The sequence below is a fragment of the Leopardus geoffroyi genome, chromosome B3 (genome assembly GCF_018350155.1).
Source record: "Leopardus geoffroyi isolate Oge1 chromosome B3, O.geoffroyi_Oge1_pat1.0, whole genome shotgun sequence".
In the NCBI taxonomy this organism is placed as follows: domain Eukaryota; kingdom Metazoa; phylum Chordata; class Mammalia; order Carnivora; family Felidae; genus Leopardus; species Leopardus geoffroyi.
In genome coordinates, this window is record NC_059337.1 from 145,347,962 (window position 1) to 145,360,321 (window position 12,360).

The 12,360-nt window shown below is 43.3% G+C and overlaps 1 protein-coding gene across 9 annotated transcripts in view; it reads left to right on the forward strand.

Annotated features, from left to right (window-relative positions):
- The window catches only part of MARK3 (microtubule affinity regulating kinase 3), a 113,891-nt gene that overhangs the window by 84,458 nt on the left and 17,073 nt on the right, over nucleotides 1-12,360 (forward strand). For 6 of the 9 annotated variants that reach the window (XM_045448350.1, XM_045448352.1, XM_045448351.1 and 3 more), the window contains 7 exons: nucleotides 1,702-1,938; nucleotides 2,101-2,220; nucleotides 2,924-3,023; nucleotides 3,340-3,452; nucleotides 3,977-4,130; nucleotides 9,093-9,310; nucleotides 10,937-11,037. In XM_045448350.1, coding sequence (XP_045304306.1) covers nucleotides 1,702-1,938; nucleotides 2,101-2,220; nucleotides 2,924-3,023; nucleotides 3,340-3,452; nucleotides 3,977-4,130; nucleotides 9,093-9,310; nucleotides 10,937-11,037 — 1,043 coding nt within the window. The remainder of the gene's footprint in view (nucleotides 1-1,701; nucleotides 1,939-2,100; nucleotides 2,221-2,923; nucleotides 3,024-3,339; nucleotides 3,453-3,976; nucleotides 4,131-9,092; nucleotides 9,311-10,936; nucleotides 11,038-12,360) is intronic. The other 3 variants (XM_045448353.1, XM_045448356.1, XM_045448358.1) reach the window with 2 other exon arrangements.

A 12,360-nucleotide genomic window follows, 5' to 3' on the forward strand; every position in this document is an offset into this window, starting at 1 on the left:
TCCACCCTCTCTACCTGCTGGCTCCTCACCAGCAGCCTTTACAAAAACATGCTCAAGTCTGTACTACCTTCCACCAAAACACCTCTTCACCCCACGTCCCCTTCCAGATACCCTCCGTTTTCTCTCTCCGCCTTTGCCACGTATCTCCCCAAACATTGTCCACATTCCTCCCTGTTTTCCATACCCACCCGTGCTGCTTTCGCACCTGCGCTGGTAGCTGCAGTGGCCACCTGCATGCTGGCGAGTCCTGGATCCATGCCTGCAGCCAGAGCTGTCTTCTGCAGTCTGGTGCCCAGCTGTCTGACCCCACCACCTGCGCCCCTGCTCAGGTCCACAGCCTGCCTTCTTCATTGCTGCCCCAGAATGTTCACCTCTCGTTCTGGTGCTTGTGTCCCTCGGTGCCTCAGTCTCCTTTGCTCTGCTGCCCTCTCAGCCCCCAGGCCCTTTTGCTAAACCTGTCTTGAGCACACTCTGTCTTCTCTGTCCCTGTTACCACTGTTCTCATCTAGACCACCAGCATCTTGTACACTAGCTTCTTGCTTGGTCTTCCCTGCTTCCAATCTTGCTTCTCCCTGTCTTGCCTGTTTTACACATTACAACCACAGTGGTCTTTTAAGAACACAAATAACATTGTCGCTTTCCTGTTTGAGTGACTCTTTAATGGCTTTCCATTGCCATTAGGTTGAAAACTCAAACTTCCTACCAGTCACTCCACTGGCCCTTTGTGATTCAGCCATCGCCATATCCCCTGCACCTCTTTTCCATATACTGTCTTTCAGTTTCTTGAGTAAAACATGGTCTATCTTTCCTCCTGGCTTTTCAGACTGTATTCTGCGGGCCAACACACCCACTACTATTGACCAAGCCTCCAGGCAGTGGCTTTGATTTCGCCCCTCTAGGAGACCTTTCTGCTCCTTCAGTGCTAGGCCCACAACTCCCCACACCTCCTGTCTTGGCACTCAGCTCAGAGTGTGGCTACTTGACTTTCTGCCTTTCCCCCTCCAACCTATGAGCTCTTTGAGGGCAAGACCCCATCTATCTTATTCATCATTGTACATCCAGACACCATGTCTGTTTCTGGTATGTGATTGGCACGTGGTAAATGTTTGTTGAAATAAATGAAAGTGGCTGGCTCTGTATCTTCTATGAGGCCTAGGTTCTCCCTCCCCAATAATAGCCATTGCACAGCTCTTTGGCAGTTTTTATGAAACATGGTTGTCCACTTAAAAGAAGTTTTCATTTTTTAAAAGCTGTTTATCATTATTAATTGAAAAGCTATTTCAAGGGTTTTTGGTTTGTTTGTTTTTTTTTAATCATGGGCATTGGTTGTTTAAATTATTGCCAGTTAATCTATACCTCATATCTGTTACTGGTTGTTAATGTTTAAAAAAATTAGAAATTCTGGGGCTCCTGGCTGGCTTAATCAGTAGAGCATCTGACTCTTGGTCCCAGGGTTGTGAGTTTGAGCCCACATTGGGCATGGCAATTACTTAAAAAAAAAAAAAAAAGAATTAGAAATTCTAATTATCTTCAGGGTTGTTTTTTTTTTTTTCCCTCTAGAAACAATGTTTTCTCATTTTATTCATTAGGATATATTGACTCGATATCATTACAGAAAGCTTTTATGAAATGCCTAATTCTATCACAGTTCTAATTATATCTTGGTTAAATTTAATTTTTGTCTTGATGTTTTCCCTCTAGGCCGAAAATCTATTGTTAGATGCTGATATGAACATTAAAATAGCTGACTTTGGTTTTAGCAATGAATTTACTGTTGGCAGTAAACTGGATACGTTTTGTGGCAGTCCTCCATATGCAGCCCCAGAGCTCTTCCAGGGCAAGAAATACGACGGGCCGGAAGTGGACGTGTGGAGCCTGGGCGTCATCCTCTACACTCTTGTCAGCGGGTCGCTCCCCTTTGACGGACAGAACCTAAAGGTATAAGAACCAGTTGCATCCACGTTCTTCAGAATGCAAAAGATTTTATAAAATGATGAGGGTTAATATTATAAGAATCTGTCAGTATCATGGGGTCTCACTGGTTCTTTTTTAACCTAAAAGTTGACTCACTAGTTTTCTTTCCTCCCTCCATCCCCAAAGGAACTGAGAGAAAGAGTATTAAGAGGGAAATACAGAATCCCTTTCTACATGTCCACAGACTGTGAAAACCTTCTCAAACGTTTCCTGGTGCTAAATCCAATAAAACGAGGCACTCTAGAGGTAATTGCATAAGTGCAAAGTAAGTAACAACTTTGGAGGGTCTTTAAGGTATTTGTAGAACTTTGCTTGGTTTGTATGAGAATACTGCCCTGGGGCTTTAAAAGCAGGAATTGAGGCATTAAAACTTTTTTTTTTTTTTTTTTAGCTTTTTTTAACGTTTATTTATTTTTGAGAGAAAGAGACAGAGTGGGAGAGGGGCAGAGAGAGAGGGAGACACAGAATCTGAAGCAGGCTCCAGGCTCTGAGCTGTCAGCACAGAGCCCCAACATGGGGCTCGAACTCACAAACAGTGGAATCAGATCTGAGCTGAAGTTGGACGCCCAACTGGACTGAGTCACCCAGGTTCCCCAAAACATTTTTTTAATGTTTATTTATTTATTTTGAAAGTGAGAGAGTGACCACACACACGTGAGCATGCAGGGGATTGGCGGGGGGGGGGGGAGGGCAGAGAATCCCAAGCAGGCTCCATGCTGTCAGCACAGAACCCGTTGTGAGCCTTGATCTCACAAGACTGTGATATCATGAACTGAGCTGAAAACAAGAGCCGGACGTTCACTGGCTGAGCCACTCAGGCACCCAGAAACATTTTTTTAAAGTTACCTTTTGAGCTGTAATCCATGAAATGTTGAAAATAATTTTTTCTAAATATTGTGGTTATTAGCATGTTTTATTTTATGCTGCTAATGAACAGTTCACCTTTCAGCAAATCATGAAGGACAGGTGGATCAACGCAGGGCACGAAGAAGATGAACTTAAACCATTTGTTGAACCAGAACTGGACATCTCAGACCAGAAGAGAATAGGTAATTACTCTGTGCCTCCATGCTTGTGTGTGTGCAAGTGACATATTTCTGTTTTGACTCGTAAGGATACACCTCAAATGTGAACGGTGGGAAGCGAAACATAAGTTATATGAGTCAGCTTATCTGTTTTGTCATATTAGGAACTCACCTGTAGTTTCCTGTGTTATCCCTTAGTTACTCAGAAGTAAACCAACCGCCCATTTAAATTAGAAAATCTATGATGTTTAGAGTCGAGTAAAGGAAATTATTTTAATATCTAACACAGTGATTTCGTATCCAGACAAAACACATCAACTGTATTGTGCCCTTCTTTTAGATATTATGGTGGGAATGGGATATTCACAAGAAGAAATTCAAGAATCTCTTAGTAAAATGAAATATGATGAAATCACAGCTACATATTTGTTGTTGGGAAGAAAATCTTCAGAGGTAAGAGTAATTGGAAAAAGCTAATACAACTTTTATGTAAATGATCAGTTTCAAAAGCTCTTTTCTTAGTGTTTATTTTGTTAACATGTATAACATTGGGTATGTAATTTTGAAATTGGCCTGCAAAGGATGAACCTAACTGCTATCACCTTTAGGAGCTCCTGTTTCAACTTTGAGATGGTAACTGTAACATTGGATGTTGTCACAGACATGAACATCATAAGTTAGCCTGTGGTCATTAATGGTTTGGAAGTGATATAAAGTATCAGGTGAAGTAAATAGAGAGTGTTTTACGTTATTTGAAAAAGCCTAAAAAGGTCATAAATACCCATCCTTTCATGAGCTTTTCAGCAGTCAGAAAAATACGTCTGCCCAAATGTAAGGTTGTCGTTTTTGTACATGGTGCTTCTTCATCTGTGAATGAACTGTTTGTGAGAGGTTTATGTGTTACGAGAAGTTTAGTTTCCTAACGTACCATTTGGGTCCGTGGTGTGCTTTGCTCTGTTCTTCTCATTTTCTCTCAGCTGGATGCTAGTGACTCCAGTTCTAGCAGCAATCTCTCACTTGCTAAGGTTAGGCCAAGCAGTGACCTCAACAACAGCACTGGCCAGTCTCCTCACCACAAGGTGCAGAGAAGTGTTTCTTCCAGCCAGAAGCAGAGGCGATACAGTGACCATGGTAAGTTTGAGACTGTTCCACTGTGTTTTCCTGGAGTCTCCCCTTACACAAGAGGCCTCCTAACACTGGGAAGCATCCTTTTGCTTAAGGCCTGTCAGGGTGGGAAAGTGACTTGATTTCCCTTCAGGACTTTTATTTCCTACCAGTCCTGCCAGTGTTGGCCTGATCATCTCCAGGCTCTGATCTCCTTGGTACATTCAGTCCTCTGGGACTCTCGCTTCAGTCTCTGGTTCTCTGTTCACTCCCCTCCCCATCTCTGCATCTGACTTACTTTCCCGAGCATCATTGTCCAGCACTTTCTGCTGTGATGAAAATGTTCTGGATCGATGGTGTCCAACAGAGTAGCCAGTAGCTACACTTGGCTGTTGGGCACTTGAACCAGGGAAATGGTTTTCAGTTTTGTTTAAGTTAAATTTATGTAGCTACACGTGGCCAGCCATAGAGAATGCATAGTACCCCAATTTTGCCTTACTTGGTTTAAATTTTTGACCTGGGTCATTGTCAGGTGCACTATGGCCATTGGTGTGTCTGAACACCCTCACTCTTAACATATTCACCATGGAAGTGAATTTTTCATGAGACTCAGGACCCTAAGAGATGTTGGGTACCAAATTTAACAGTTATTCTACCTTCAAGGCAACCCTGTGTTGGAATCCAGACACTCTAGCATGGATGTGTGTTTATTTGCCTGTAACCTGTGAATGTTAATGTTGCAGGTATTTCTTTAATTCCAGCATTTTAAGATCCAGGAACCTAGACCAGTTGGCCTGGTCCTAACTTTTAAAAATACATCCTTGGGGCGCCTGGGTGGCTCAGTCGGTTAAGCGGCCGACTTCGGCTCAGGTCATGATCTCGCGGTCCGTGAATTCTAGCCCTGCGTCGGGCTCTGTGCTGACAGCTCAGAGCCTGGAGCCTGCTTCAGATTTTGTGTCTCCCTCTCTCTGACCCTCCCCTGTTCATGCTGTGTCTCTCCCTGTGTCAAAAATAAATAAACGTTAAAAAAAAAAAAATTTTTTTTTTTTTTTTAATAAAATTAAAAATAAATAAGTAAAAATACATCCTCTCGGGACGCCTGAGTGGCTCAGTTGGTTAAGTGACTGACTTCGCCTCAGGTCATAATCTCACAGTTTGTGAGTTCGAGCCCCACGTTGGGCTTTGTGCTGCCAGCTCAGAACCCGGAGCCTGTTTCGGATTCTGTGTCTCCCCCTCTCTCTACCCCTCCCCTGCTCACGCTCTGTGTCTCTCTGTCTCTCAATAATAAATAAATGTTAAAAAAAAAAATTATTAAAAAAAAATTATAAAAATACATCCTCTCACAGAACACCCATTTATTTTTTGTTCAGTTCATTTCCCTTCTCTGGACTTTGTCCGCTTTCATTCTTTCACCTTGAGTTTTGGCGCTTGACGGTGGCACAGAACATTCCCGTGTGGATAGCTTTGGCTTTGTACCAGGAGTGATGACACTTTGCTCAGTGTCCGTTTCTCTTCCTGTTGATGTGCCGCCTGTCTGTGTGGTCTGGGCTGGTGCAGCACCATGTACTGAAGCTGCCGGTAAACTGTGAGCGTGTCTGCTATTCTAGGACGTAACTGAGAGCCGAGGACCCATTCTGACACTAGGTATTGTGCACATCGCATTTGTAAACCAAGTGTTGATCTGGGTCTCTGTTTCTGTCCATGTTCAGATTAGTTGTTAAGGAAGGATTTTCAGCGCCTCTAGACAACAAGGCATTTAGCAAAATGCCTCCAGATTGCTCTGGACCATCCAGTTTAAAGGGAATTATTCCTAAAGTCTTGGAGGGGAAAAACCTGGTAATAGAGTTTTCTCCTGTCTCTATTGACGATCTTAATAAGTTAATTCTTCTGTAAGCATATATATTCCATTTGGATTGGTAATGCCTTTCTCGCCCAGTTCAGAAAATTTTAGAGGTAAGAAGAGCATTAGACATGGTGTCAGACACTCACCAAACCTCCAATTTTATCAAGAGGGCCCACCACATCTCCCAGGGTTACAAGGATGTGCGAGTACCTGTGGCAGCATGCTCGGACTTTGGGGGCCAGCCAGGTCCCGTGGCTCTGCCCACTGACCCACTGATTGCCTCAGGGAGTGCTCTTTGTGTGATGATAACGATCCTTCCTTCTTGGAGCCTCTAATAGCAAAAAGTTCATGAAAGCCACCTCGCTGGCTCCATTAGTGGAGCCCGCAGCTCTTAATCTCAGAATTGTGAGTTCGAGCCCCATGTTGGGCACGGAGCCTACTTAAAAAAAAAAAGAAAGAAAAAATAGTACCAAAAAATTTTCATAAAAAGAATATTTCCAGAAATCCAAGTATATATAGAAAGTCACCCAATTCTGTGTTGTTGTTTTTTATTCTTTATGGGGATGAAGATGGTGGTCAGCAAAGGAAAGATTTTGTTATACCTCTGGCTGTGTAGTTTTAAGGGCTAAAAATGAGGTAGATTCCAAATGCAATGTCTAGTAAAGCACACTCACTTGGTACTGAGCAAAGGCAGACAAGCCTACAGCTAACCCCGCTTTCAGCTTGTCCTTCCTCTTCCTTCTCCCCTTGTTTCCTCCTTCCAGATGCCAGCTGTCTATATAGGCCTGGTTCTATGAAAGTATAACTTAACTTTTATCTGTGGTTCTTTTTTTTTTTTCTTTTTTTTTTTCAACGTTTATTTATTTTTGGGACAGAGAGAGACAGAGCATGAACGGGGGAGGGGCAGAGAGAGAGGGAGACACAGAATCGGAAACAGGCTCCAGGCTCTGAGCCATCAGCCCAGAGCCCGACGCGGGGCTTGAACTCATGGACCGCGAGATCGTGACCTGGCTGAAGTCGGACGCTTAACCGACTGCGCCACCCAGGCGCCCCTGTAATGTTTACTTCTGAGACAGAACATGAGTGGAGGAGGGGCAGAGAGAGAGGGAGACACAGAATCGGAAGCAGGCTCCAGGCTCTGAGCCATCAGCCCAGAGCCCGACGCGGGGCTCGAACTCACGGACCGCGAGATCATGACCTGGCTGAAGTCGGACGCTTAACCGACTGCGCCACCCAGGCGCCCCTATCTGTGGTTCTTAATTTGGGTCCCAGGTGTGAACCCCTGGGATGTGTGCACATATTTTTCTAGGAAAGGTGATATTCGTTCGATTTTCAAAGCGTTGTCTTAGGGGGAAAAAAAGTAAAGAATCACTGGCTTATTACTCTGGGGCACTGGGGCAGTTTGGTAGTGATCAGAAAAAAATAAATCTGTATCAATTTCTCACATCTTACACAAGGGTGGGTTCCACTTGGAATGACAATGGAAGTGTGAAAAACATGGAAATAGTCAAAGAAAACACGAGATAATTTGCTTTTTGCGTTGTAACTTGGACTAGTGATGGTCGTTCTGACCGAAACCCCAACACTAATAGTCATGAAAGAAAAGACATGTTTACCAAGTTTGACTACATAAAAATCACATTTCTCTGTGAGACAGCCACATCACGGAACACTACTCAGCAATAAAAAGGAACAAAGTATTGATAGGTGCAACCATTTGCATAGATCTCAAAGGAACTACACGGAATGGAAAAAAATCTCAAAAGGTGTTATGAAATCGATTCCATTCATGTAACATTCTGGAAAGGAGAGAATGAGGGATGGAGACCAGACCAGTGATTACCAGGGTTTAGGGAGCTGGAGGCCACGGCGGAGGAGGTGGCTGTGCTGGCAAAGGCAGTCCACACAGTCCTCGGGACAGGACTGCTCTGGCGTGACTGGGGTTGGCCCGGATTTACCAACCAGGTGGTAAGTGTGCGTTGGAGCTCAACTTGCCCCGGACGCAAGTGGCTCTGGTGAGACCACGAGGTCTGAGCCAAGTTTCAGAGCAGAGCAGCAGTAACCCTGAAAGTGCAGGATGTCCTTAGCTGCCTCATGATTTTGCAAAGAAAGATAAGTGTTAAGGGTAGTATCACGCATGCTTGGTTAATTCTTTGTTTTATGTGGTAAATTTCCCAAACTGGAAGCTTAGTTTTTTTCCTCCCATAAATAAAAACAAACTTTTGTTTACTTTTAATTCAGTTCCAAATAGATTTACCATTTAGATTTTGTCCAAAAAGTAGTTTTCTTCTACCTAACATATAAAGTCTCTTCTATAAATGATGAGCATTTGGTGCCATTCTTGAAGATGACCACTGGACAGTATACATAATGAATATATGAGTTATATATGAGTTTGTTCATTTCCAAAATGCTTTGAACTCCAAATTTCCTGTGCTGCCATCAGACTCTCCTGATGCTATTTTGTAGGATATCGGTTAATTGCCCATCCAGGATGTACCTAGGCACACTCCTCCTGGGGTGGGGTGTGATTAGGAACCTCTGCCTTCTTTCCTCCCTGTCGCTTGCATGAGGAACATGCTTTCCTCTGCCTGTGTCACCTTTCCCTGTCTACTCAAATTCCTGTTTATCTAGAAGATTCTGAATGCTTTACAAAAGATCAAGGATAACACTTCAGAAGTAATGACCCATAAGTCTGTACTGTTCTGTTCCAAAAGGTGAACGCATCTCGTGTACAAAAAAGGATAACTAAGGCTCCCTCAGATGTACCAGGTGAAGTAGTTCATGCTGCCATGATACACATGCACCCGCTTAGTTTGTTTGTTATTTGTACAGTAACACTCTAGAGATTGTTTCAATGGACAACTCTCCCTGAAGGTATTTCTGAAGCACAAATACTATACAAACTTACTAATAATTTTTTTTTTAATTTTTCAATAGAAAGGGACAAAAGTGAAATTTCAAAATTGAATTCATTGTATAAGGAAGGACATTATACATGGTGGGAAATCTCTTACAGGATTTTATTGTCTTGTATTTTCTTAGATGATAGCAGTCTTGGGTCATCTTATTAGATACGTTGGTTTTCACAGACTAAAATATAAAACTATATTCTGGCTTTTAAAAAGTAAACTGTTTTATTTTAGCTGGACCAGCTATTCCTTCAGTTGTGGCGTATCCAAAAAGGAGTCAGACCAGCACTGCAGATAGTGACCTCAAAGAAGACGGAATTCCTTCCCGGAAAACAAGCGGCAGTGCCGTCGGAGGAAAGGGAACTGCTCCAGCCAGCCCCATGCTTGGGAATGCAAGTAATCCCAATAAGGCTGACATTCCTGAACGCAAGAAAAGCTCTACTGTCCCTAGTGTAAGTATTGTTAAACTGTAGAGCGTTCCTAAGATTGTAGGGTTAGGGTGGTCTAGACGTTTTACTCCTGTGTTCTCAACTGCCTGCAGTGCTGTCCCCACCGGGCCACCATGCCCAGTCTCCCACCTGTAGAGATCACTTTCAATACCTGTGTTGAAGGGATTTCTTGCTGCACCCCATCCCACTAGATTAGTGAGCCGATCTTTTGTGTCAAGGGCTGTTTCTGGTTATTCCACAAACATCTGAGCTTTAGGTTGTATCAGGTCCTGAGAAATAGAAATGCCTCATAGTCTGAGGAAATAAAACCAAATGATGACAGTGCAGACAAGAAACCGCAGACAGAAGATGCCTGACGGGTTCTGTGCAGGACTCTGGGAGATCTGATTGCCTGAGGGCCAGGGATGTGGGGGCCAGGGATGTGGTGTGCATCTTCAAAGGGCTCTGACAATAAAGAACATTTGACCAAGTCCTTACCTTGTGCCAGGGACTGTGCCAAATGCTTTTGCATGTACTAGCTAAATTTTAAGGTGGAAAAAAATGAAGAAAAGTTAGTATTTGCCTAAAATTATATCGCTGATCTGAGTCCATCTCTTAATCTGTATCCTTAACAAATCTCCCCTTTAAATAGGTAGTATTTGTTAAAGTCTGTTCAGTTTCAGGAACTTTTCTGTGAATTGAAATGTGTTCTATCTGACCTAATATAGTAATTCTTATTCTTATTACTCCTGAAGTAATTCTAGAAAGAATTTGCAGAGAATATACAGTCTGAGGGATATTCTGTGACCACAATGACACAGCCCTCCCTCTACCTCAGAAAAAAAAAAAACCCCAGAGTGAGGGACCCACATGGAAGCTCTGCTGCTGCTTTTAGGAGGCTTTCGTATGTGCCGTTCTGGGGATAGGAGCTCATGACAGAGGTCAAAGGGTTTTGTCTGCTCCATCCTCTGACCTTGCGTTCTGTCAGAGTGAACCCTGTGTGAAAGGGTTTTTTTTTGTTTTTGTTTGTTTTTTAATAACGTTTATTTTGAGAGAGAGCAAGAGAGCACGCGCGAGCCTGTGAGCAGGGGAGGGGCAGAGAGAGGGAGAAAGAGAATCTCAAACAGACTCCACAATCACTGTCAGTGCGGAACCCACTGTGGGGCCAGAACTCATGAACTGTGAGATCACGACCTGAGCCGAAATCCAGAGGCGGTTCCTTAACTGAGCTGCCCAGGCATCCTGTGAGAAGGTTTTTTATTGGCTTTCTAATTCCATAAAATTGGTTTGTCATGTCATAGCCCTACGATTTAAATTCAGTCTCCAGTGGCACCTAGGTGGCTCTGTCAGTGAAGTGTCCAAACTTCGGCTCAGGTCATGATCTCATGGTCCCTGGGTTCCAGCCCCGTGTCGGGCTCTGTGCTGACAGCTCGGAGCCTGGAGCCTGCTCCGGATTCTGTGTCTCCCTCTCTCCCTGCCCCTCCCCCATTCATGTGCACACATGTGCTCTTTCTCAAAAATAAATAAGCATTACAAATAAATTTAAAAATAAGGATTAAATTGTGTGTATTTAGGTAAGAATTTTTTTCTCATTGTACTATCCTTATTTCTAAATGGTTTAAGACAAAAATGGGCCCCCCTTTTTTATAGAGTAATACAGCAGCTGGTGGAATGACACGGCGCAATACTTACGTCTGCAGTGAAAGAACTACAGCCGACAGACATTCGGTAATTCAGAATGGGAAAGAAAGGTACGAAATTTTACCTGTTTGCAAGAAAATTTGTTTTTCGCAAAAGAAATGGAAGTTACTTCTTAGTTTTTAGAATCAAATTTCAGATGATAATCGTGAAGTGTTCTTCACGGTAAGTTAAATTTAAGGGCAGATTTTTTAGGGAGATACTAGACTTCCAAATTCCTCTTACTGTCCAGAGCCTGTCGTCCTGGCAGGCTGCGTGTGATGGTTGAAAGGGTTGGGTTAAACCAGAGAGCTTTCCCACAGGACACAGATCTGAAGCGGTGGTGTCATTCCAGAATAGCAAATAGGGAAACGTGTATTATGCTGTGTACAGTAATAACTTGAACAAAGGGTAGAGCGGGGAGGGATGAGGACCTGAGGTGCAGGGGGCCGTGCCTCTAGAAGACAGTGGGAGGTAGGGTGAGTGAGCCTCAGTAACAGGCCAGCAGTCTGCCAGAGGAGCCAAGGGGACAAGCAGTAACACAGTCTCCACCTTGGACACACTTGAGAGCCCCAGGAAGATGCAGAGAGTAGTCTTCTGGATGATTTTCATTTTAATCTGGCAGGGAAGCAGGCACACATAGGGTAAGTACAGTTTAAAATACAAATAAAGTAATATGTCAATAAGGAGAGAATTATATCATGCAAACAACTTTGTTAGGGTTACCAAATAAGAAATAAGGTGGGGGTGTGGGGGCACCTGGCTGGCCATTTAGTGGAGCATGTGACTCTTGATCTCCAGGTTGTAAATTCAAGCCCATGGTGGGCATAGAGATTACCTAAAAATAATAAAAAAGTCTTGGGGCACCTGGGTGACTCAGTCAGTTAAGCGTCTGGCTCTTGATTCTGGCTCAGGTCATGATCTCACTGTTTATGAGCTCTACGCTGACAATGTGGAGCCTGCTTGGAATTCTCTCTCCCTCCCTTTCTGCCCCTCTCCCGCATGCAGGCGTGCACTCTCTCTCTTACTCTCTGTCTCAAAATAAATACATATGTGTAAAAAAAAAATGTTTACTAAAAAAATAATAAAAATTTTAGAAAGAAAAAAGCTGAGTGGCATTAAGTAGGTCCAAAGACCATAGTTTGTGGGGAGAGAAAAAAGAGAAGTTGAGATTGGTGGAGTAAATGTATTCTGTATGGACAAATTTCTCAGGCAGGCATGGATTTTCCTTCTTTCTTTTGGTAAGAATAGTGTATAAATTAAATTCAAAGGGTGAGATAAAGCTACAGCAACCAGTTAAAGTTCTGTGGTAGAAATCCATAAAGTAATTCCTGCCATCTTTAATTGTCCCTTGGCCCCCTAACTTGAACATTGTCTGGTCTCGTCACTTGTCCCAT